The sequence below is a fragment of the Vanrija pseudolonga genome, chromosome 2 (genome assembly GCF_020906515.1).
Source record: "Vanrija pseudolonga chromosome 2, complete sequence".
Lineage (NCBI taxonomy): Eukaryota > Fungi > Basidiomycota > Tremellomycetes > Trichosporonales > Trichosporonaceae > Vanrija > Vanrija pseudolonga.
The window spans coordinates 2,473,082-2,493,269 of record NC_085850.1 but is presented as its reverse complement, the minus strand read 5'-3'; the positions used below and the strand labels follow the sequence as shown (position 1 = coordinate 2,493,269).

The 20,188-nt window shown below is 61.5% G+C and overlaps 5 protein-coding genes across 5 annotated transcripts; 3 read left to right on the top strand and 2 right to left on the bottom strand.

The window, feature by feature from the left end:
• Positions 1 to 227: 227 nt before the first annotated feature.
• LOC62_02G002723 (uncharacterized protein) lies at positions 228 to 3,855 on the bottom strand. The gene is made up of 8 exons (XM_062769237.1): positions 3,476 to 3,855; positions 3,324 to 3,428; positions 3,192 to 3,257; positions 2,661 to 3,130; positions 2,415 to 2,604; positions 2,049 to 2,361; positions 1,884 to 2,003; positions 228 to 1,825 (listed from the first exon to the last, which is right to left on the bottom strand). The coding sequence occupies exons 1-8, from the start codon at positions 3,818 to 3,820 to the stop codon at positions 540 to 542; spliced, it is 2,895 nt and encodes a 964-aa protein (XP_062625221.1). The 5' UTR covers positions 3,821 to 3,855; the 3' UTR covers positions 228 to 539.
• Positions 3,856 to 6,646: 2,791 nt separating this feature from the next.
• Kdm5a (Lysine-specific demethylase 5A) lies at positions 6,647 to 12,880 on the top strand. Its single transcript, XM_062769236.1, has 5 exons — positions 6,647 to 8,456; positions 8,496 to 9,114; positions 9,155 to 9,402; positions 9,442 to 9,605; positions 9,643 to 12,880. Exons 1-5 carry the CDS (start codon positions 6,942 to 6,944, stop codon positions 12,716 to 12,718), a joined length of 5,622 nt encoding a protein of 1,873 aa, XP_062625220.1. The 5' UTR covers positions 6,647 to 6,941; the 3' UTR covers positions 12,719 to 12,880.
• Positions 12,881 to 13,905: 1,025 nt separating this feature from the next.
• PEPA1 (Penicillopepsin-1) lies at positions 13,906 to 15,243 on the top strand (the record flags this gene model as incomplete). The annotated part of the gene is made up of 2 exons (XM_062769235.1): positions 13,906 to 14,235; positions 14,290 to 15,243. The coding sequence occupies 2 exons, from the start codon at positions 13,906 to 13,908 to the stop codon at positions 15,241 to 15,243; spliced, it is 1,284 nt and encodes a 427-aa protein (XP_062625219.1).
• Positions 15,244 to 15,544: 301 nt separating this feature from the next.
• Positions 15,545 to 17,248, bottom strand: mao (Amine oxidase [flavin-containing]; the record flags this gene model as incomplete). The annotated part of the gene is made up of 2 exons (XM_062769234.1): positions 16,737 to 17,248; positions 15,545 to 16,701 (listed from the first exon to the last, which is right to left on the bottom strand). Exons 1-2 carry the CDS (start codon positions 17,209 to 17,211, stop codon positions 15,545 to 15,547), a joined length of 1,632 nt encoding a protein of 543 aa, XP_062625218.1. The 5' UTR covers positions 17,212 to 17,248.
• A 190-nt stretch (positions 17,249 to 17,438) lies between these two features.
• On the top strand, positions 17,439 to 20,069 carry LOC62_02G002719 (uncharacterized protein; the record flags this gene model as incomplete). Its single annotated transcript, XM_062769233.1, has 9 exons — positions 17,439 to 17,839; positions 17,875 to 18,082; positions 18,125 to 18,192; positions 18,229 to 18,614; positions 18,655 to 18,755; positions 18,795 to 19,145; positions 19,183 to 19,345; positions 19,381 to 19,669; positions 19,706 to 20,069. Exons 1-9 carry the CDS (start codon positions 17,643 to 17,645, stop codon positions 20,067 to 20,069), a joined length of 2,127 nt encoding a protein of 708 aa, XP_062625217.1. The 5' UTR covers positions 17,439 to 17,642.
• Between the last annotated feature and the right edge of the window lie 119 nt (positions 20,070 to 20,188).

Sequence of the window (20,188 nt, the reverse complement as noted above, 5' to 3'; positions counted from 1 at the left end):
CAATCGAGCGACGGCGGCGCGAGAGGGGCCAGAGGGCCACATGGGACCATGAGGGCACGCGCGCTGGCCCTGCCCTGTTCTACTGCGCTGTGCCGCTGTCCGGTCACCGGAATCCCGACACGGCGAGGCGAGCGGCGCGAGGCGCGCGAGACATGGGCGACGTCCACCACGACGCGTCGAAAATCTGGCAGCGGTGCGAACACAAATGCCCGACGTACCAAGGTACTCTGTGAAGTAATGCATCAATGGTCCATGTGGATTGACGTGTATAAAAATGTGAACATCTAAATGCCCAAATGTGTTTATCGACAGTTATGTAAAGGGTGGGGGTTGGTCTACTGGTTGTATGGCGAGGGAGGTTGAGGGGGGGACGAGCGTGTCGTGATGAGGTTGGTCGTGTTGAGTGGGTATGAATGGAGCGAGGGTTGATGGTCAACACAATCAAAGGTGTGTCATGTAGGTGTTTTGGTGGGGTGCAGGGGAGGGTTGCTGAAGAAAATTAGAAGATCGAACGAGCCACGTCGAGCGCCACCATGCGCTTAGTGGTTGCGTGCACGATCCGAACCAGCGAGGAGCGACTCGTGCAGGCCATCGGCAGAGGCGTCGTTCCGAAGTTGAATCATGTAAACATGACCAGAGCGCTGGCCGTTGGTCGAAAGCTCGATCGCAACGCCGGTTCGTCCAACGCGCTCCACGCCGTCCGTCAGGACGATGGTTGAGACGAGCACCTTCTTGTTTGACTCGATAACGAGCTGCTTGACGTTGCGCGCCTGCTCAACAAAGAGCTTGAGCTTGGCCGAGCCGAGCGACTTCCACTGCTGGTGACCGTTGTTGAGGAAGAGCTTGCACTTCATCTGAGCCGTGACAGTCGTAGGGCCTGACAGTGCAGTGATCACCTCCTCGGTCGGAGAGGCCGGAGGAGAGTCATCCTCGTCCGGGTACTGCTGTTGCTGCTGCTGCTGGTATTGGTGCTGCGGCATCTCGTGGAACGTCCCCATCCGCGCTGACGGTGCCTGCACAGCCTCGGGTGGACGGAATGGCTCGGCAGAGCGCGACCGCATAGGCGGCGCATGCTGGAAGTGGTCCGGGTAGCCAGACGGCGCGCCAACGTCCGAGAGATGTGAGCCGTTGGCACGGATCTGGGGAATGGGGGGCAGGTCGTCGCGAAGGCGGATCCCCTGGCCCTGTGGTGGTCCAGGTGGGCCGCGCGGTGTCGGCGCCGCAAAGTCATTGTACGAGGGGCCACCTTGAGCTGGGCCCTTGGGAACTGGTGGCGGTGCCATGTTGCCAAACTGACCCTGGTCGCTGTACGGGCCCTGCTGGCCATTGTACATCGGCTGAGGCGGTGGGCGGTTCATGTTTGGAGGCATAGACTGCGTTGACAGAGCCGAGACAGCAGAGAAGTTGGACTGGGCCGACCGCGTCGAGATGGCACGGGGGTTCTCAGGCATCATTGGCGACGGTGGGTGTTGACCAGGCATCGCTCCCGGAGACATCATCTGTCCAGGAGACAGCGTGTTGTCGTTGCGACCACGAAGGCTGGCACCTCTAGGCGGAGGTCCTGACGGGTTCGGGTTGGTCCAGTCGCCGCCCTGGTTGAGCGACATGTTTTGCATGTGGCCCGTCAAGCTTGCATCTGGGTAATGGCCGTGCGAGCTGTTGGAGACGGGAGACATGGGGCTGGGGTAGCGCGCGGGAGGGTTGGTGTCGATCCTAGGCACCGAGCGAGGACCATCCATCGAAGGCATCGGAGGCGTGTTGGCCATGGGTGGCGTGTGGGACACGGGCGAAGGCAAAACGGGTGTGGGCGGAGCAGTGCGGGACTCTGCACGTTTGTGTCAGACTCGCGTTACGTTTCCAGCACGCCAGGGTGCGCTACTTACTGCCAGAAGCAAAGTCGATGCACTCTTGGATGCTCTTGACCATCTGGTCGCGCTCAATCTCCGAGGTTGCGTGGATGACAAACGTCTCCTTTCGCATGACGGTCACAGCGAGGACATTGCCTGCTCATGTTAGCGAGTGTTCAAGGTCTCCCGGTGTCTACTTACTCTGCTGGCCCTCCACGACCATCAAGTGCTTACCCGCCAGCGGCGGGTAGGCCAACCACATCTCCGGCATGGGACCTCGCTCTCCGACGCGTTCTGGCTGCTCTCGTGCGACCTGCTGCGCCTTGGCTGCCTTCTCACTGGCCTCCATACGGTCAGTGATCAGAAAGAGGTCGGTGAGGATGAAGATGTGGGCGCGGCGGTGGACCACCTGCTGGCCGGTCGACGAAGGCGTGAAGAAGACGGTCGCGTCGTGAGATGAGCGGACGAGGCGCGAGTAGGTAAGGCCTGGGGCGTTCATCTGCAGCTTGCATTTCTAATACCGAGTCAGTCCACTGTCTCGCCAGCACGACCACCACCCCGACTCACCCTTGGTTGCATGCTGAACAGATCGATGGTGCGCTCCGTGTCGATGCGGAGCTCCAAGTCAGTGATCGGAGAGTCCGCAGTTGTCACGGTCAAGGGAGGGGCGCGGCCAGGGGAGGCTGCAGTGCTTGGCGGTGCGGAGGTAGCAGAGGTGCGGCTGCTTTCCTTGCGACTGGTGAACGAAGACGAAGCCCTCGATTTAGTTAATACGCGTATAGCAGCCCAGATCTGCGGTCACCACCGACTTACTGCGAGTGTGTGTCCGCCGAGCTACCGTTACCTCCGCTGTTGCGAGACTGGAGTTGCTGCTTCTCATTCGGCCAAGCCTGCTCCAGGGCAGGGGCGGCGGCGCGGCCGTTCGGGTTGGCGGTTGCAGGGTCTTCCTCTGAGACATCGAGCTCCAGCCTGCGTTCAACGTCTGCGATCAGAGTCTCAAGACGCTCGTTGGCGTTGGCGAGAAGCCTGTGGTCGCTGCGTCCCTCCTGAGTGTTCTTGAGGAGACGAGTGTAGAGCTTTCGGTAGTACCGCAAGCGAGTGTAGGGAAGAATGAAGAGTGCGTCCAGAGTCCAACGCTGCACGGGCGGCGAGGGTGGACACGAGATTGTCACCTCATCGAGAATCGGTGCGAGGCCTGGGTTTCCCGAGACGGGCTGGTACGAGTCGAAGCCGGAGAGGTAGATGGTGCCGTAGCGGCCATATGAGGGCTCGAGGTCATCAATCTGATATCACCAGGTCAGCCCATGAAAGGAACGTGCGACGGTGCGAAAGCCAGCCACGCACCCATCGCATCAGCAAGTCTCCCAGCGCCTTTGCATTGGCAGGGTTGGCTGCAATGTCCTTCAACCGCTGTAGCAAAAGGTGTCAGCTTACCCCTAGGACAAAGACGGCCTTAACTCGACCCGAGGTGCTTACCACGGCAAAGGCACGGTTGGCCCTGTACACTGCCTCGATGCAGCGGAACATGGCGTCGAGCTTTGGGGGTGGGAGGTTGCGTCTTGACCAGGCGGCAGCGACACGCTGGAGGGGGAGCTTAGCAAGACGCCGAGGACGGGGTCTGTACTCACCCGAATGACAAGCGTCAGCTGCTCGACGTAGACCTTTTCCGTCTCGACAAGGTCATCGAGGGGGTTGCGCTTCGCTTGGGACTCGTCCACGGACGGTCCTCGTCGGACGCCGACGCCGTTTGCGCCTTGGGACGACGACTGGGGCTGGGACATTGGGCCTGCGTTGTAGCTTGAGGGTGCTTGTCCGTAGCCGTTGAGCTCGTTCCAAGATGCGACTTGGTCTAGATTTGGCCGCTGACGCTGTTGCGTGACTGAGGGTGACGGGAAGGAAGACATTGGGAGGGCCGTCCGTGACGGGCCCGCCGCTGGTTGGTACGATGCCGCCGACGGTGCCGGTGCGTACATCTGTGTGATGCGGGGCGGGAGGGGGAGGGGGGAAGGGGGAAGGTGGTTGTCGAGAAGTGTATGTGAATGTGTAGGAGTGGGTGTGGGGTGGGGTATAATCTATGTATGGATGTTGAGGTTTTGGCTTTTCGTGTTGTTGATACAAGTCGCCAGTCTGTCGCGATGCGTGCAAGGCGAGTCGAGGCCGAGAGGGCGAGGGCGACGGGCGACAAGCGAAGGGGGAGGAGAGAGAGAGGTGGAGAGAGAGTGTGTGCCAGGCAACGCGCGCGCGCAGTGCAGCAGGCCCAGGCAGCAACGAGTGAATCGACGAGTGGGTTTGGTGTATTGGGTTTGGTTTGGTTTGGGTGGGTGTGGTGTGGGTAGTGGACGGCGAGGTTGAGACGGGTGTGCCGGGGTGTGGTGGTAGCAGCAGCAGGCAGGGGTGCAAGCTGAGACAAGCAGGTATGCAGGTAGGTAGGCAGCCAGGCAGCAGCCGCAGTCAGGCAGCAAGTAGTCCAGGCGGAGGAGCGAGGTGTGCAAGTGGTGGTTGTCGCTGTTGCGTGGTTTGGCCGCCGCCCCCGGAACCAAAGGGTTCAAAACTCGTCTTTGCTAAGGGGAAGGAAGGGAGGGGGAGGGGGAGGGGGAGGGGGAGGGGGAGGGGGAGGGGGAGGGGGAGGGCCTGCGAGGTGAACGAGCCAAGGAAACCCAGAAGCGCGACGACGACAAAGGGTCGCGATCGACCAACTTGGGTCCAGATGGGATCGTCCCAACTGACGGGGTCGAACTGGATACTGCTCCTGCTGCTGCTGCTCTGACAGAGGCGCGCGTAACGTGCCTTGCATTGACAAGTAGTAATACTAACAACAACAAACGATTTAGGTACGGTACAACAACGACAAGTGACAAGAGAGGGGCATCAAGTCGCGAGGCCCATGCACGCGCTCGACAACAGCAATGAGCGGCGATTCAGCGCGCGCGCTCTGTCAGAACGAGATGGTTTACAAGCGTAATTTGCACCGAGTTCAAACGGAAGTACCAGTGCCATTAGTCTTAGCTCTCTCTCTGCCTCGCGCCTGCACCTCGGACTTGTCATGGCTCGGCGGTGGGCTGGGTCGGGTACGGGGTTCGGCCCAACCTGGGTGTGAGAGGCAGCGCGGCGGCCGTCACGGCCACCCAGGAAAGTGAGCGAGGGCCAGCAGGGCTCCTCCACCTGTCTGGCGCCGCGTCAGAAGCTTAGCGGGCGAGTCTGCAGAAGCAACGTGCACGACGAGGACAGTCGGACTGCAGCCCGTCCCATCATGCCTCGGTCCACCTCGTGCGCGCGCCGGCCTTGCATGCTTGGCGAGGCGCCAGACGCAAGTCTAGTGGCAAGGAACGAACGTTTGGTAAGGCGAGCCGAAGGGGTGCCGGGTGCCGGGTGGTGATGGTGGGCGACGCCGATGGCCTGCCTCCTTTGGCCCTCAGCAGAGCACTTTGATGAAACACGCACGTCACACTGGGCGCAAAGAGGGTGCATGTAAGGGGCGACTCGCGAGGCCGTACTGCGCGTACTGCATTGTTCGTTCCAAACAGGCTCGTGCAGCGTCAGGGTAACCGGCGTCAGTCGACCCTGGGTGTTGTTTGTTGACGGCGGGGTTGACGCGCCCATCTCTCCGCGCGTCTACAAACATTCCTGGCATCAAAATCCCCCGGAACGCGGGTGGCCTATGCAAACCAAAGTCGCGCCGTGCTCCTGGCTCCTGGCATACTGACGGCCGTCCTGAGAGCCCTTGACCCTGGCGTGTCACAGTGCAAGACTGCAGACAATCACCTTTAATCAAATACGCGTTTGCTACGTTGGGCCTGGCACTAAGGCTAGCTACCATCATATTCGTGCACACTACACAGGGTGCCCGACCGTTTGGGAACGGCCCGCAGACAGTCACTGTCAAGTCATGGCCCGCAGGCCCGGGTCGAGACCAGCGTCAGTCAGCGTCAACCGCGTCGTGCTTTAGCGAGGCGCGAGGCGAGGCGTACAGCAGTAAACGAGGGCTGCTGCCGTCAACAGCGTTTCAGAGCAGAAGCATGCAACAACGTTTGTGAATGTCCTGCATGACGCGAACACGCGTCTTTACCGGACGAGTTGCGAGGCGAAGCGTTAATCCGCGGTCCTCGAGATGCGGTCTGCACATCGAAAAGGTGGGCATTGTAGGTCCAAGGTGCTCGCTCCCAAGACAAAGGTCCCGGGATGAGTAACAGGTACGACAGGGGTAGCAACGACGACGACAGCGCGTTGATTGAGTGAGAAAGGCCGATGCAGGACGGACACGGACTGCGGTCGATGCCGCCGCCGCCGCCGCCGCCGCCGCCGCCGTGCTGGGGTGTGGGTGTTGGGTTGTGGTCTTCCTCGGTGACCAGCGAATCCAACGATGCCACCAAGCCACACCCACAGCCACTGGCAGCTGGCAACTGGCAACCCGACTCCGCTCGTCGTCAATGCCAACTCGAGTACGAAGTCGGACCCGATGTGACGTGCTGGTGACGCAGACACTTGTCAAACGGGAGCATACCCACGTGGCAAAAGTCGACTAACAATGACGTGTTGTAAGTGGTTAGTGTGACACGCATAATTTCCTTTTCCGGCGATCGTTGAAAAGTGCCACGAGTGCTAAATGATAACGATAGCGGAGGGAGTCGACGCGAGCGGCGGCGGCGGCGAACATTGAACTTGGCGGGGGGAGGGAGTGAGTGAGAGAGACACAGCCAGGAGGGAAGGACACAGGCAGCAGGCGGGGCACACTGCGACGACTCCGGGCAATTACAATCTCGACGGATGCACAGCGCAACGGCCACCTCATGCACCACAACCACAACTACCACCGCATACAATCCACCACCTATTCCACAACTTGTCGGCCTTGCAGCACAGGAAGCAGCAAAAGAGACAAGGATCCCATCGACACTCGTTAAACTCCTACTTTGCACTGCCCGCCTGCCCTCCCTCGGCCTTCGCCCATTTCGCAAAGTGGCTCACGACTGCATTGTTCATCAACCAACTGCAGCAGCACTCTCTCCCCACTTTTAACCACATTGCCTACACCCGACCCGAAATCACAAGCACTTGCATAGGCCTCCACACCCTAAGCCCCCAAGTCGAGCCAACATGGCCATCGACGACGCAGTACCCGCAGCAGCCGCAACAGGCGCTTCAACCCCGGTTCCAAAGGGCCCGTCACCGCCCTTGTCGACAGACAGCCGGAGGACCAGTAGTCGCCGCTCACCCACAAAGCAGCAGCCACCCCAACCACAGACGCCCGCGAGATCCACGCGCTCACTATCAGGCAAGGCATCGAGCGAGAACCCCCAGAACCCATCGACCCCAGCGTCTGCATCACGCCTAAAGTCGGAGACCAAGAAGCGAAAGCCGACGTTTGTGACATGCCTCACCTTCCCCGAGGTCGGTTCCCAGCCCACAACCATCGTCAAGGAGGAGCCCGACGCTGGCGGGCGCTCGCAGCGCAAGTCCAAAGTCGAGGCAATGAACAAGATTGACCGTGCGGGCACTCCTACCGCCGTCGCGTCCGCTCCGGCCGCCACCTCGTTTGTGCCCCCACCGCCGCCGCCAGCAGGCCCGTCCGTGTCGCGCAACCCGCTCAAGAAGCCGCAGGTGGTCAACCCTCCGTTCGACATCCACTCGGTCCGTACCTCAGCCCCGAGCGACCCCGGACCCACGAACGAGCCTCGTCTCTTCGACCTCCCCACCTGCCCCGAGTACAGGCCCACCTCCGACGAGTTCCGAGACCCTATGGCGTACATTGAGTCCATCGCGCCAGAGGCGAAGAAGTACGGCATCTGCAAGATTGTCCCCCCAGAAGGATGGCAGATGCCCTTTGAACTCGACACCGAGTCGTTCCGCTTCAGGACGAGATTGCAGAGGCTCAACTCGATTGAGGCGGCGTCAAGAGCAAAAATCAACTTCCTGGAGCAGCTCAGCATGTTCCACATGCAGCAGGGAGACTCGAAGGCGCACATCCCCGTCATTGATCGCAAGCTCTTGGACCTCTGGAGGCTGCGCAAGGAGGTCAACAAGCTGGGTGGCATCGACGAGGTCAACCGCCTCAAGGCCTGGACAAAAATCACAGATCTCTTGGGGTACAATACGACGTCTTCACCGCAGGTCAAAGCGGCCTATACACGCATCATCCTGCCATTTGAGCTCTTTGCTCTGCGTGCGAAGAACTCGCCAGACTCCCCGTTAACCCCCCTCCCTCATGCTAGCGCGAATGGGAAACAGCACTCGGCACCGCCTGCCTCGGGCAAGATGTCCCCTGGCACACCGACGACTGCACCGCAGGGTCGCATGAATGGCATGCGCCCTTCTCCGCGCACGTCGCCCCGCGGGCGGATGGGCTCGCTGTCGTCCGCCCCTTCAGTTCTCAACTCCATGGCAACGGGCGCTGAGGCTGGACCGTCGTCTACATCCGCATCCGGCGCACTCGGTCCAGCGGCCAAGATTCGAATCACGATTCCGGCTGGCATGGGCCAGGCCAAGGCTAGCAGTAGTCGCAGCAGCGATACTGAGCTGAGTGAACTCACCGAATTGAGTGATGTCGAGTCTTCGAGATCTGGCTCCAACACCTCATCGCCAGATGGCCCGACCAAATATGAAAAGGGAGAGGTGAGTCGTCCGACCAGCGGTCTGTGCTGACTGTGGCAGGTTTGCGAGATCTGCGGCCTTGGAAATCACGCCTCCAAGATCCTTCTTTGTGATGGATGCGACCGCGGTTTCCACACGTACTGCTTGGATCCACCACTAGCGTCTGTTCCAGCAAACGACGAGTGGTTCTGCACAGCGTGCCTGCTCGGAACAGGTGACGACTACGGCTTTGATGAAGGCGAAGACCACTCCCTCCCGACCTTCCAGGCCCGAGATGCGGCTTTCACAGAAGCCTGGTTCAACAGATTTGCCCAGAACCACTCCACCCCAGGACGGTTCTCGCGCCAGGTCGGCAATATCTCTGTCAGCGAAGCAGATGTAGAACGCGAGTTCTGGCGCCTTGTGGAGAGCCAGGACGACACCGTGGAGGTGGAATACGGTGCAGACGTGCACTCGACTACACACGGTAGCGCCGCACCAACCCTCGAAACCAACCCCACGAGCGCGTTTGCTCACGACCCCTGGAACCTGAACAACATGGCCATTGTTCAGGACTCGCTGCTGCGATACATCAAGTCTGATATTTCGGGCATGACGGTTCCTTGGATCTACGTCGGCATGCTCTTCTCGACCTTCTGCTGGCACAATGAGGACCACTACACGTATAGTGTCAACTACAGTGAGTCGAGCACTCGAGACCGGGAACTAACTTTTTTCAGTGTTCTGGGGCGAAACCAAGACGTGGTACGGTGTTCCTGGAGCCGATGCGCACAAGCTCGAGGCGGCCATGAAGGGCGAGGCACCAGAGCTGTTTGAGCAGCAACCAGCATTGCTCTACCAGCTGGTGACAATGATGAACCCCGGCCGGTTGAAGCAGGAGGGCGTCGATGTCTACGCTTGTGACCAGCGACCAAACGAGTTTGTCATCACCTTCCCCAAGGCGTACCACTGTGGCTTCAACCACGGCGTGAGTGGCTGTGGCTGTTCCTGGCTGACATCCGTGCAGCTCAACTTCAATGAGGCGGTCAACTTTGCCTTGCCTGACTGGCTTCCTGAGGGCAAGGAGTCGGTTGTCTGTTACAAGCAGCATTCCAAAGCTCCCGTTTTCTCGCACAACGAGCTGCTGATCACCATCACGCTGTACTCAGACACCATCAAGACGGCTCTATGGTGAGTGGGATGATTTGAAGCTCTCTGACCTTTAAAGGCTGCAGGACTCGCTCAAAGGAATGGTTGCGGACGAGAACGCTCGCCGGACGCGGCTGCGAGAGGCAGTACCCGATCTGAAGGAGTCGCTGGTCGAAGAGGACGTTCCTGAGGAGCAGTACCAGTGCTGCGTGTGCAAGGGCTTCTGCTACCTCTCTCAGGTGACTTGCACCTGCACCAAGCTTGTGACATGTTTGGATCACGGGGAGCTCCTTTGCAACCACGACTGGTCGACCAAGATACTCCGAAAGCGTTTCTCCGAGAATCAGCTGGAAGATATCCTGGACGCCGTTGTCGCGCGAGCCTCGCAGCCTGAACAGTGGCAGGCACGCTTGGACTCTCTGCTTGATGTTGCTCGTCCGCCACTCAAGGCCATTCGACAGCTTGTGACCGACGGAGAGCGCATCGCATACCCATTGCCCGACCTCGACGCGTTGCGGCAGTTCTCTACTCGTGCCTCCGCCTGGGTCGACCGCGCCATCGCCATTGGAACGCGTAAGAGCACTGGACGACGCCGCAAGGGCCGCCAGAGCGAGGGCGCAGATGATGAGGACGTCGATCGCAGCCCTGAAGGCATCAAGGCTCTCCTTGATGAAGCGGAGCGCTTGGCCTTTGATGCCCCGGAGATCCTTCAGCTTAAGCAAACGCTTGCCTCCATCGACAGTTTCCGCGCCCAGGCTCACGAGATTCTCAACACACCCGACTCGGAGCTCACCTACCAGCAGTGTGAGACGGCCATCATTCTCGGCGAAAGCCTCAATGTGGAGCTTCCAGAGGTCGCGTCACTGTCCACCATCGCCGCGCGTCTGGAGTGGTACCACAAGGTCGAGGAGGAGGTCGACGACCGGGCGTTGCAGTACAGTGACATCGTCAACCTTCTCGACGACGCGGAGCGGTTTGGCATCCCCCAGGACCATCATGCGGTCCTTGAACTCCGGGCGCGCGAGCAGAAGGGTGCGCAGTGGAAGCACAAGGTCGACAACCTCCTGTCCTCGCATTCGATTGCAATTAGCGACATCAGCAACTTGATCGAGGGACAGGAGTACACGCCTACTTCGCTCGAGACCATGCGCAACCTTGAGAACATGCGCAAGACCGCTCTGCATTGGCAGACGACGGCCAACTCGATTCTCGTTTCGAACGGATCCATGGCATCCGCACAACGACTCGTCAAGGCTGTAAAGGCCTCCCATGGCCCCCTTCAGCGCATTCACATTCCCGAGGTGACCAAGTTGCAAGGCGAGCTCGACTTTAGTGCCAAGTGGCTCAAGGAGGTCTCCGAGTACATCAACGTGCCGGTCAACAAAGTCAACGCGTCGCTGTCCACTCTGCTCTCGGAGATCGAGGGACACCTTGACCCGGATGACGATTATCCAAACAGCCAGCACTCTTGCTTCTGCCGTGACGCTCCGACTGCCACCATGGTCGTGTGTCAGACTTGCAACGGATCGTATCACCCCAAGTGTGTGGGTGTAAGCGCCACGAGCGCCCGTGCAGTCGCCACTGCGAGCGAGACATTCCGCTGCCAGATGTGTGAGAACCTGCAGTACGATGACCGCCCATCATTGAATACCCTCGGCGGCTATGCGGACCCTGTCAAGTGGGCCTTTGTCATCCGGCCCCCAGAGTTTGGGCTCCTGGAGACGACACTGGCCATGGTGGTGCGCTATTGCTCGCTGCTCGTTCCTCACATCGACCCGTACAAGGTCGGAACAAAGGTCAATGTCGAGCAGGTGTGCCACTTCCTCCGCAAGATGTGGACCCTGCCCGTTGTTCTCGACGCGGTCAACAGGACCGACAACGAGCACGTCGTCTTCGAAGAGTGGCTCTACCGACGCCTCCGCGAGGGCCTGTCAAACGGCGTGTCAAACGGCAAGGTCGCCAGAACTCGTGCTCGGAGACCAAAGTTCCAGGTCAACGGCGTTTACCCGAAAGAGTTTGCTTGCCTGTGTGCCGGGGTGCCGCCACTTGACGCCCTGCTCACAGTGGAGTGCTCCAAATGCGCACAGGGCTTCCACCTGTCGTGTGCCAAGGCCCCGCTGAGCGCATTGCAGGGTACGCCTTGGCGCTGCCCCTTCTGCACGGTCAAGGACGGCAAGCCACCCATCAAGGGCGTTGACCTCCGTATCCAGATGGAGGCCAAGGTCGGCACCGACGACTTCGTCGACTGGCGCAAGACGATGGCCACGTATGCCGAAGACCCTATCGTCGTTCGCATGCCGCCCAACCCCGACGCTGTGGTGCTCATCTGCCACCGGTTCTTCCCGCCCGCGCTTCCAGACAACTTTGAGCGACCAGTCTGGGTTGAGCCGGAGGAGACGGACGGAAGGCGGAAGCGCAGGAAGACGGACCCGGCGCCACAGGCTGCTGCGGCGCCGAAGGTCGCACCGCCAGCCCCGGTTGCTCCACCACCTCCCACGGTGCAGCACCGCGACGCACCTCCGAACAAACCTGTTCCAGAGCGCCTACCGCACCATGCGAACGGTACTACTAGTGCCCCAGTCGCCCAGGCTGCCGCCCCCGCCCGGCCCCTTCACCCCGCTGTCGTCGCCGCCGTCAACGGCGGTGCATTCAACAGTCCTCCGCCAAACCCGGCCCCGCACAGCCATCTCCTCCCACCACCACCCTCCTCGCACCAGCCACCTCCGCACCAGTCGGCTCCGCATCCCTCTCAGAACCTCCCAGCGCAAAATGTGCGCCAGAACGGCCGTTACTATTACCCCACGCACTCGATTGTGCCGTGGCAGAATAGCGACATGTTCTCCCAGTTCCAAGTGGCCGCTGGTGCAGGTGGTGCGGGCGGCGCAGGCGGCCCCTCGCCGCCACGCAACAACACGCACTCACATTCGCCCCCGGGAACCGGATCCCCCGACCACCCACGCACCGACGGGCCTCTGCCACCCGCCCGTCTGCCCCCTCCTCTCTCTGCGGAGCCTGCGGTCCCCACACTACCAGCCAAGCGTCCCCACCATGCCCTCGAGGACGCCGCTGCGTCCATTCCGGCGACTCTCCCGCCTGCACCCATCGCCCACAGATCGCCCCCGGCGGCTGCTGCTGACGTCGCTGGCCCGAGATAGACGTCTCCCACCCCGCCAATACTACATTCACTTACCTTGCAGCCCATGCTGGCTGCCCCCATTGTCATCGCGTGTTTCTAGTGTCCACTCACAGAGTGATATCAACGATGCCTGTTCATATCTCATAGGAGGAGTTGTGTGGCATGTACTAGTACTTCTGAGCGGTGGCCCGGGTTGGGCCTCGCGAGTGGGGTTGGGACTGACTGCCACCTCTGACCAAGACAGCCAGCAAGCTCCGTCCCCCTTGGGGGCAACTCAGTGAGTGCCCATACGATTCGCCTTGAACCTTCGAGTCGTCGGCCATGTCAACTCTCCGCACCCGCGGCGTCACTCCACCGACAGAATAGAAGGCGGCGTCACCGGCTCCCAAGCACCGCAGCGCACGCCATCGGCGCGGCGAGGGTGCACGCCGCAAGTCGAGACCAAGCCCGAGCTGAATCCAGTTGGCCATCTTGACTCATGCTCCGGCCGATGACATGAGATGACTGCAGCTCCATGCACGTTGCGAAGGTGGGCCCTCACACACCTCTTGCACAACAACCCACAAGTCCGGCAAAGCCCGGTACGACGCTTGTCGCTTGTTCAAAGTTGGGTTTGGGTCGAGGTCGCTAAACATTACATTACAGCAGCGCTAATGAGCCAGCGCTAATGCAAGTTCTAGCGTGGATCTAGCGCAACGCCGCTGACACCCACTGACGTCGTCGACGTCCGCCGGCGGCACAAGCTCACCACTAGCGATGCGGGAAGCCAGAGCCATGCGGCCAGTCCGATAGTGGCGCCACCGGCGTCTTATTGCATCATCGCTATCGGCGTTCACTGTGTCGGACTATGTTGTTGCACCACTCCGCCGTTCACGCCGATACATCGGACACGTTCACGCACGATGCACCATGTGCTCCGCTACTAGTCCGCCGCGATGCACGAAACATCGCACATCGTGCTCGCCGCTGCGCTGGATTTAGAACCTCGCGGCGCTATGACTCGATAATAGCTCGTATCGCGCAACTTGGACGCTGGGTAGCTCGTATCGCGACACGGGGCATCATTATCTGTGTCCTCTGTCGTGCGTGGCGGGGTTCGTGGGCAAGTAGACGCGCCTGTCTGTAAGGTATAAAACGGCGCCGCCAGAGGGATGCCTTGGAGGCAGGCCACGACCACGACCACCACCACAAGCCACAAGCCACATAATGAAGCTCACCTCGGCCTTCGTCGTCCTCGCCGCCCTCTCGGGCGCCTTCGCCGCGCCCACCACCGAGTTCTACGCCAACTCCAAGGTCCAGCGCGACCTCGGCCTGCAGAAGATCCCGCTCACCCGCCCGACCAACTACGTGCCCAACATCCAGAAGGCGATCGCGAAGGCTATCGCCAAGTACGACCGCCGCTCGTTCCGCTCCGGCGGCGGCAGGGCCAACGCCACTGCCGAGACGTACGACGACGCGTGGATCACGCCTGTGAGCATTGGCACACCGCCGCAGGTCGTCAAGCTCGACTTTGACACTGGGTCTTCGGACCTCTGGGTAAGTACCCCCGTAACCCCCTCCCCTTTCCACCCCATCTCACACCCCCGCTAGGTCTTCTCGACCGAGATTTCCCCCGCATCCGACAGCGCCGGCCACAACCTGTTCGACCCCTCCAAGTCGTCCACGTTCGCCAACCTCGACGGTTACACCTGGGAGATTGGGTACGGCGACGGCTCGGGCGCGAGCGGCGACGTCGGCACCGACACGGTCAACATTGGCGGTGCGATTGTCAAGACGCAGGCGATCGAGCTCGCGCAAAGCGTCTCGGTCGAGTTTGTCAACGACACCTCGACTGACGGGCTGCTCGGCCTCGCTTTTGACAACATCAACGAGGTGGACCCCGTCAAGCAGAAGACGTTCCCGACCCGCCTCGCCGAGGAGGGCACGCTCCCGTCCGGCTCGCAGCTGTTCACGACGGCCTTCTACTCTCAGCGCGATGCCGAGCAATCGTTCTGGACCTTTGGGTACATTGATCAGGACCTCGTGCAGGCGTCGGGCGAGGCGTTGCGCTGGACCCCCGTCAACCCCTCGCGCGGGTTCTGGGAGGTCCCGCTCACGCGCGTGACCGTCAACGGCAAGGCCACGTCCGTGTCGGGATACACGGGCGTCGTGGACTCGGGCACCACGCTGCTCCTGGTCCCCGAGGCGTTCCGCGACGCGTGGTACAAGGCCATCCCGGGCTCGGGGTACGACACGGACCCCGACTCGGGCCACATCAGCTGGTGGTTCCCCAACTCTGCGCTCGACTCGCTGCCCGAGTTCAAGATCGAGCTTGGCGGCACCCTGTGGACCGTGCAGCCCGAGAACTTCATCTACGACTCGCGCGACGCCAACACGACGTACGGCTCGCTTCAGAGCATCGACGGCCACCAGGCCATCCTCGGCGACGTGTTCCTTAAGAGCGTGTACGCCGTTTGGGACACGGAGAACAAGCGCATTGGCCTTGTGCCCAAGATCCAGAAGAAGCAGAACCTCCAGCCCACGTCCACTGGTCCTCCCCCGTAGCGAGCAGGGCCGATTGGCACCCAGTACACCTGAGTGCTCGCCCTATCTCGCACTCCCAACCCACAGACGGCAGGCGATGAGTTTAAGTGTGGAGATGGAAACAAGAAAACGGACCGCAGTGTGTCAGAAGTTCAAGAAGTAGATGAAAGAAGTTTGTAGACAGAGGAAGACCGAAGTGAATGAATAAAGTCGTCTGTGGCAGATTTCGGCACAGCACTACAGTATGGCCACAGCCCACAGCCCACCGAGGTTGCCAGACTTGTCGCATCATTTCAACTTGATTTCCTACACCGCCACCACACTACAGCTTGCCCGCCACAACCTCTCCGCGGCGAAGCTTGCCCTTCCTCCCAGGCCCGTTGAGCCACTCGATTGCCTGGCCCGCGGCGTTGCGACCGGCGATGACCGCGCCCTCCATGTATCCCTTCCACGAAGGCGAATTCTCTGTGCCCGCGAAGAAGAGGCGGTCGGTCGGCGCACCGGACGCCTGCGCGAGGAGGAGGAACTGGCCGGGCGGGTACAGTGCGACGGGGGCGCCGCGCGACCACTCCTGGTTGATCCACTCGAGCTCGAAGATCTCGACGGGGTGCGCTGCGTCCTGCGGGCGCTGGAAGGCCGCGCCAACCTCAGCGATGACCGCCGCGTGCCGCTCGGCCTTGGGCAGCTGGGACCACTTGAGCCCGCGCTGGTCGGTCACGAAGCAGGTCAGCGAGTACTGCCTTGGCGCCATGCCGCGCGCGTCCAGCCCGCGAGCATAGATTCCATCCGAGGAGTCGAGCGTGATCGCCACGTGCCCGTCGGGGAGGAAGCTTGAGCCAGAGTACCCCGCTTCGTACCACCACGGGCGGTCGTACACGAGGATGACCTTGCAGTAGTAGCCGACAAACGAGCGCTCGACCGCCTGCCGCTGGAGCAGAGGGAGCTGGGGCTCGAACCGGATGTTGGAGTACAGCGGGGTCGGGAGCGCGAGGATGACTGCGTCGGCGGTGAAGCTCGCGCCGGAGCGCGTACCGACGACGACAATGTCGCGCGTGCGAGTCACGCTCGAGACGGGGTGCTCGAGGCGGACCGTGCCCTCGGGGAGCAGCGACGCGAGGTAGAGCGACATGGACTGGTTGCCGTTCCGCGTGCGCTGGTACTGCCCGCCCTTGTGGTTGTCCGAGATGAGGGACACCCAGCCGCCGCACGTCTTGACGTAGTGCAGGAGGTAGAGGAACGAGATCTCGCGCGCGGTCCCGCCCCAGATCGTGCCGACGATCGGCTCGAGGTCCTCGTGGATCTGCTGTGGCGTGGCCCCCGCCTCCCGGAACCACGTGTACGCGCTGAGCTCGTCGAGCTCCTGCGCGTTCGGGGTGCGCGACACGTCGGCCAGGTCGACGCTGTCAGATAGCGCCTGCAGCTGCGTCTTGAGTGTGTAGAGTGGGTCCTTGGGGTCGAGCTCGTTGACCGTCGCGCCGGCTTTCGTCAGCAGTGACACGGCAGCGATGACGTACGGAACAAAGCCCGCTCTCCCGAGCGCGAGTGGTACACGATCGCCGACCCGTCGACGTTCTGCTCGAAGTACCGGTTACCTGCCTCCTCCGCCAGCCTAGTGATAGTCGGCTGCGTGTGCTCGTTGATCCACGCGGCGCCGAGCTCGACGTTGCCGCCGGCCTTGGTACGCACAGACCACGTCTTGCCGCCGACGCGGTCGCGCGCCTCGAGTACGGTGACGGTCTTGCCTGCTTCGTGGAGCTTGCGCGCGGCCGACAGGCCCGAGAGGCCACCACCGATGACGATGATGTCGCTGTGGGTCATGGGGAGGTGTGTGAGGGGAGGGAGGCCAGTGGTGGTGGTGCTGATGCTGCGGTGGGGCGCCACGGCTGCTGCTTTATACCTCGTACCAGTGCCACTGAGGGCGTTGGCGACGAGGCCGAGTAGCCGCCCCACAGTGTGACCCGGCCCCCTCGTGACCACCGCCCCGGACATCGACTCGACTGCTCCGCAACGATAACGCGCCGATAGATGCAAAGTCGAGCGAGCAGAGAGACGTTGCAGTGGTGCTCGCCAGCCGGCGGCTCGCTTGCCGACACAAACCTCGGCAGCCACGTGGTCAAACCTCGGCTTATCCGAGGCCGAGATCGACATGAGGTGGAGTCTGCCCCATGTTGCTGCCTGTTCAACGTCGCTCTTGCCCCTCTTCCCCTCGTTTGCAGCCCCAAAACTGGCAGAACAGCGACAGGAAAGCTCGTTCCTGCGGACGAGATCCCGGCTGGTGCGAGCTGCCCGTCGGCGACGGCAACGCTCGATATCCGTCTCGTCCTCGTGATCGTCTCCTCGCGTCGTCCGGGCATGTCTTATCATAAACTCGTCTCGCTTCATCCGACTCGCCCCCACCCACTTTCTCAAAGACCAACTCCATGTCCGTACCGGCCGTATCGTTCAGCTACGCTCCATCCGGGGCCCTCGTCCTTGAGATCCGCGAACCTTGCCACGGCTGTAAGCACACCCACCCGACCGAGAAGGCGCAATGGGACGTGATTATCCGCGCCACCAGCGCATGGATCGCAGAGAACAACCCGGTATGCCGCCGCTTCTCTGGCGTCCTCCCATGGGCGTGAGTATGGGGCCTATGACCTTGCTGACGTGCAGGAGGACACTGTCGCCGGCGAGTGAGCTCGTCAAGGACAGAGTCGACGCCGGTGCTGGCGCTCTGCCCACGTCCACTGTACCCACAAAGGTTATCGTCCCCGACCCCGCTCCAAGGTCAGAGCTCCCTATACGCACGCCTAAGATCGGCCGCTCAGTCTTCGGCTGCACGACGTGCAAGCAACGCAAGGTCAAGTGTGATCAGAAGCGGGTGCGTGGTGGTGCTATGCGGAGTTCGCTGACGCCACCTCAGCCCTCGTGCACAAACTGCACTCGCAAAGCTGGACGCAAGTGTGTGTACGAGTACGAGTTTGTCCGCAGGTGGGTTGTGGAGAAGGTCGATAGCTGACATGTGAGGTCGCCCTCGGCTTCTCCTCCGCCAGAGCCTGCACAGGAACCGACCCCAGCACCGGAGACTCCGGCCCCGTCGTCCAGCGATGTCGGCCTGGCGGACGTAGTCCCCGACACTGCTGACCTGGGGCCATCTGTACAGTGGCTCCAAGCCACGACTGTAGCCCTGCCAACGGTGGAGGTGGCAGCCACGCCTCTCGGCTCCATCACCGATGTTTCTACTGCCGATCCCAGTCCCGCCGAGATGGGAGACTCCACGTTGGCAATCATGTCCGCTGTGGCTGGGCCCAGCCAGTCATTCCTCGGAGGGCTCAGCGGACCGCCGGGACAGCTGCTGCCACTAGCAGAGAAGCTCCAGCGCCAAGGCCCAGGGGAGCTGAACACAGACATCTGTGAGGCTCACCAGACTGCAATGTGCTGACGAAGCCACAGGGTGCAGACGCACTGACCAGGAATGGCTGGAGCGCTGTGTCGACACACATGGTCTGACATGGTTCATCGACGCTAGCGAAGTGATCGACCAGCGTGTTCTGGTGAGTAGCTTGCCAACTCGCCCCCTCTCACACCCGCAGCACTCGCAGCAGAAGAAGACATGTAACGATCACCGCCAGACTCTCCTATCCACATGCTGGGATGCGTACCTCTCCTTCCACGGCAAGATTCCGCTGGTGCTCGATAACGTCAGCGACCTCGTCTCAACAGCCATCCTCCAGGCGTTTGTGTCGGTTGGTGCTCAGCACTATGCGTACTGGGCGAAGCTGCGGATGATGCCATACGAGGACCATCGGGCAGGTGCCGAGGCAATGGCCAAGCTGGCGGTCGAAGCCATCAAGCGAGTGATTGACGGAGCGGGACCGGATGGGCTCGACCCAGAGACCGAGGCCAAGGTGCTCATGGCTCAGAGCATGGCCTTCACCGGAGGCGTGAGTACTTGAGAGGTAGTTCAGTCGCTGATTGTAGTGCATCTCTGGAGAGAAGAGGGGGTTGGAGGCGCTCAACCAGATGATCGCTTCAATAAATCGGTTTGGTGGGCCTCAGGCGTCCATGAAGCGCCTATCTGCCACACCGCGCACCCTCACAAGCGGGCTAGAAGTGGTCTCGGTGACAATCTGCGACGTGCTCCGTGGGTAGTCCCCCCCGTTGAGGCTGACCCATCAGAAGGCCTGGTGCGCGGCACCCCCAGCGAGCTCGCGCCAGATGGGAAGGCAGCATGGATGGAGGAGTTCCAGCCTTCACACCGCATTATCCCAGAATGCTTTGGCATCAGCCTAAGCATGGTGACACTCATGGTCCAGACTGTCCACGTGCTTTACGGTTCCGAAGCCACCACCGGCGACATTGGCAACCTCGAACGGCTCAAGACGCTGTACCGGGGCCTATCCACGACGTCCCTGGTGTCCATCTACGCCTCTCCGCAGTCGCCTCGCGTGCAGGCAGGTGACCTCGTGTATGTCGACAAGAACAGGCACAACTGACGGCCCAGATTCCGGCAAACCCTCTGCTGCCTAGTGTACATGGACGGCTTCAACCTCGGGCCGTCGGATGCGCTGGTCGTGCGGTCGTCTGAGGCCATCCTCGAGCTGCTGGTTGAAGCCGTAGCGCAGGGGATATACACGGCGCGGTGGCTGCTCCCGATTGTGGTCGCCGGGGCGCTGTGCGCCTCGGACCGGAGGGACAGTGTCCGCTCGGTGTTTGAGGCCATGGCGCTTACTTGTGGCTGCGACGACATTGGCCTAGCGCTGCGGCTCGTCGAGGAGGTGTGGGCCCGCAGAGATAAGGGCATGGACAAGTGGTCCTGGCGCGAGGTCATGGGCGAGGGCGGCGAGTTTGATGTCATGTTTCTATAGTCAGTGGGGATGTAAGCGGGGGCAGGGGCTATACTTGGACTGTTATCGTACCCGGCCTTTGTGGAGGTGAGGGACGAAGGGGGGGCCCTCTTGACGACCGATAAGGACGAGGCACTGGG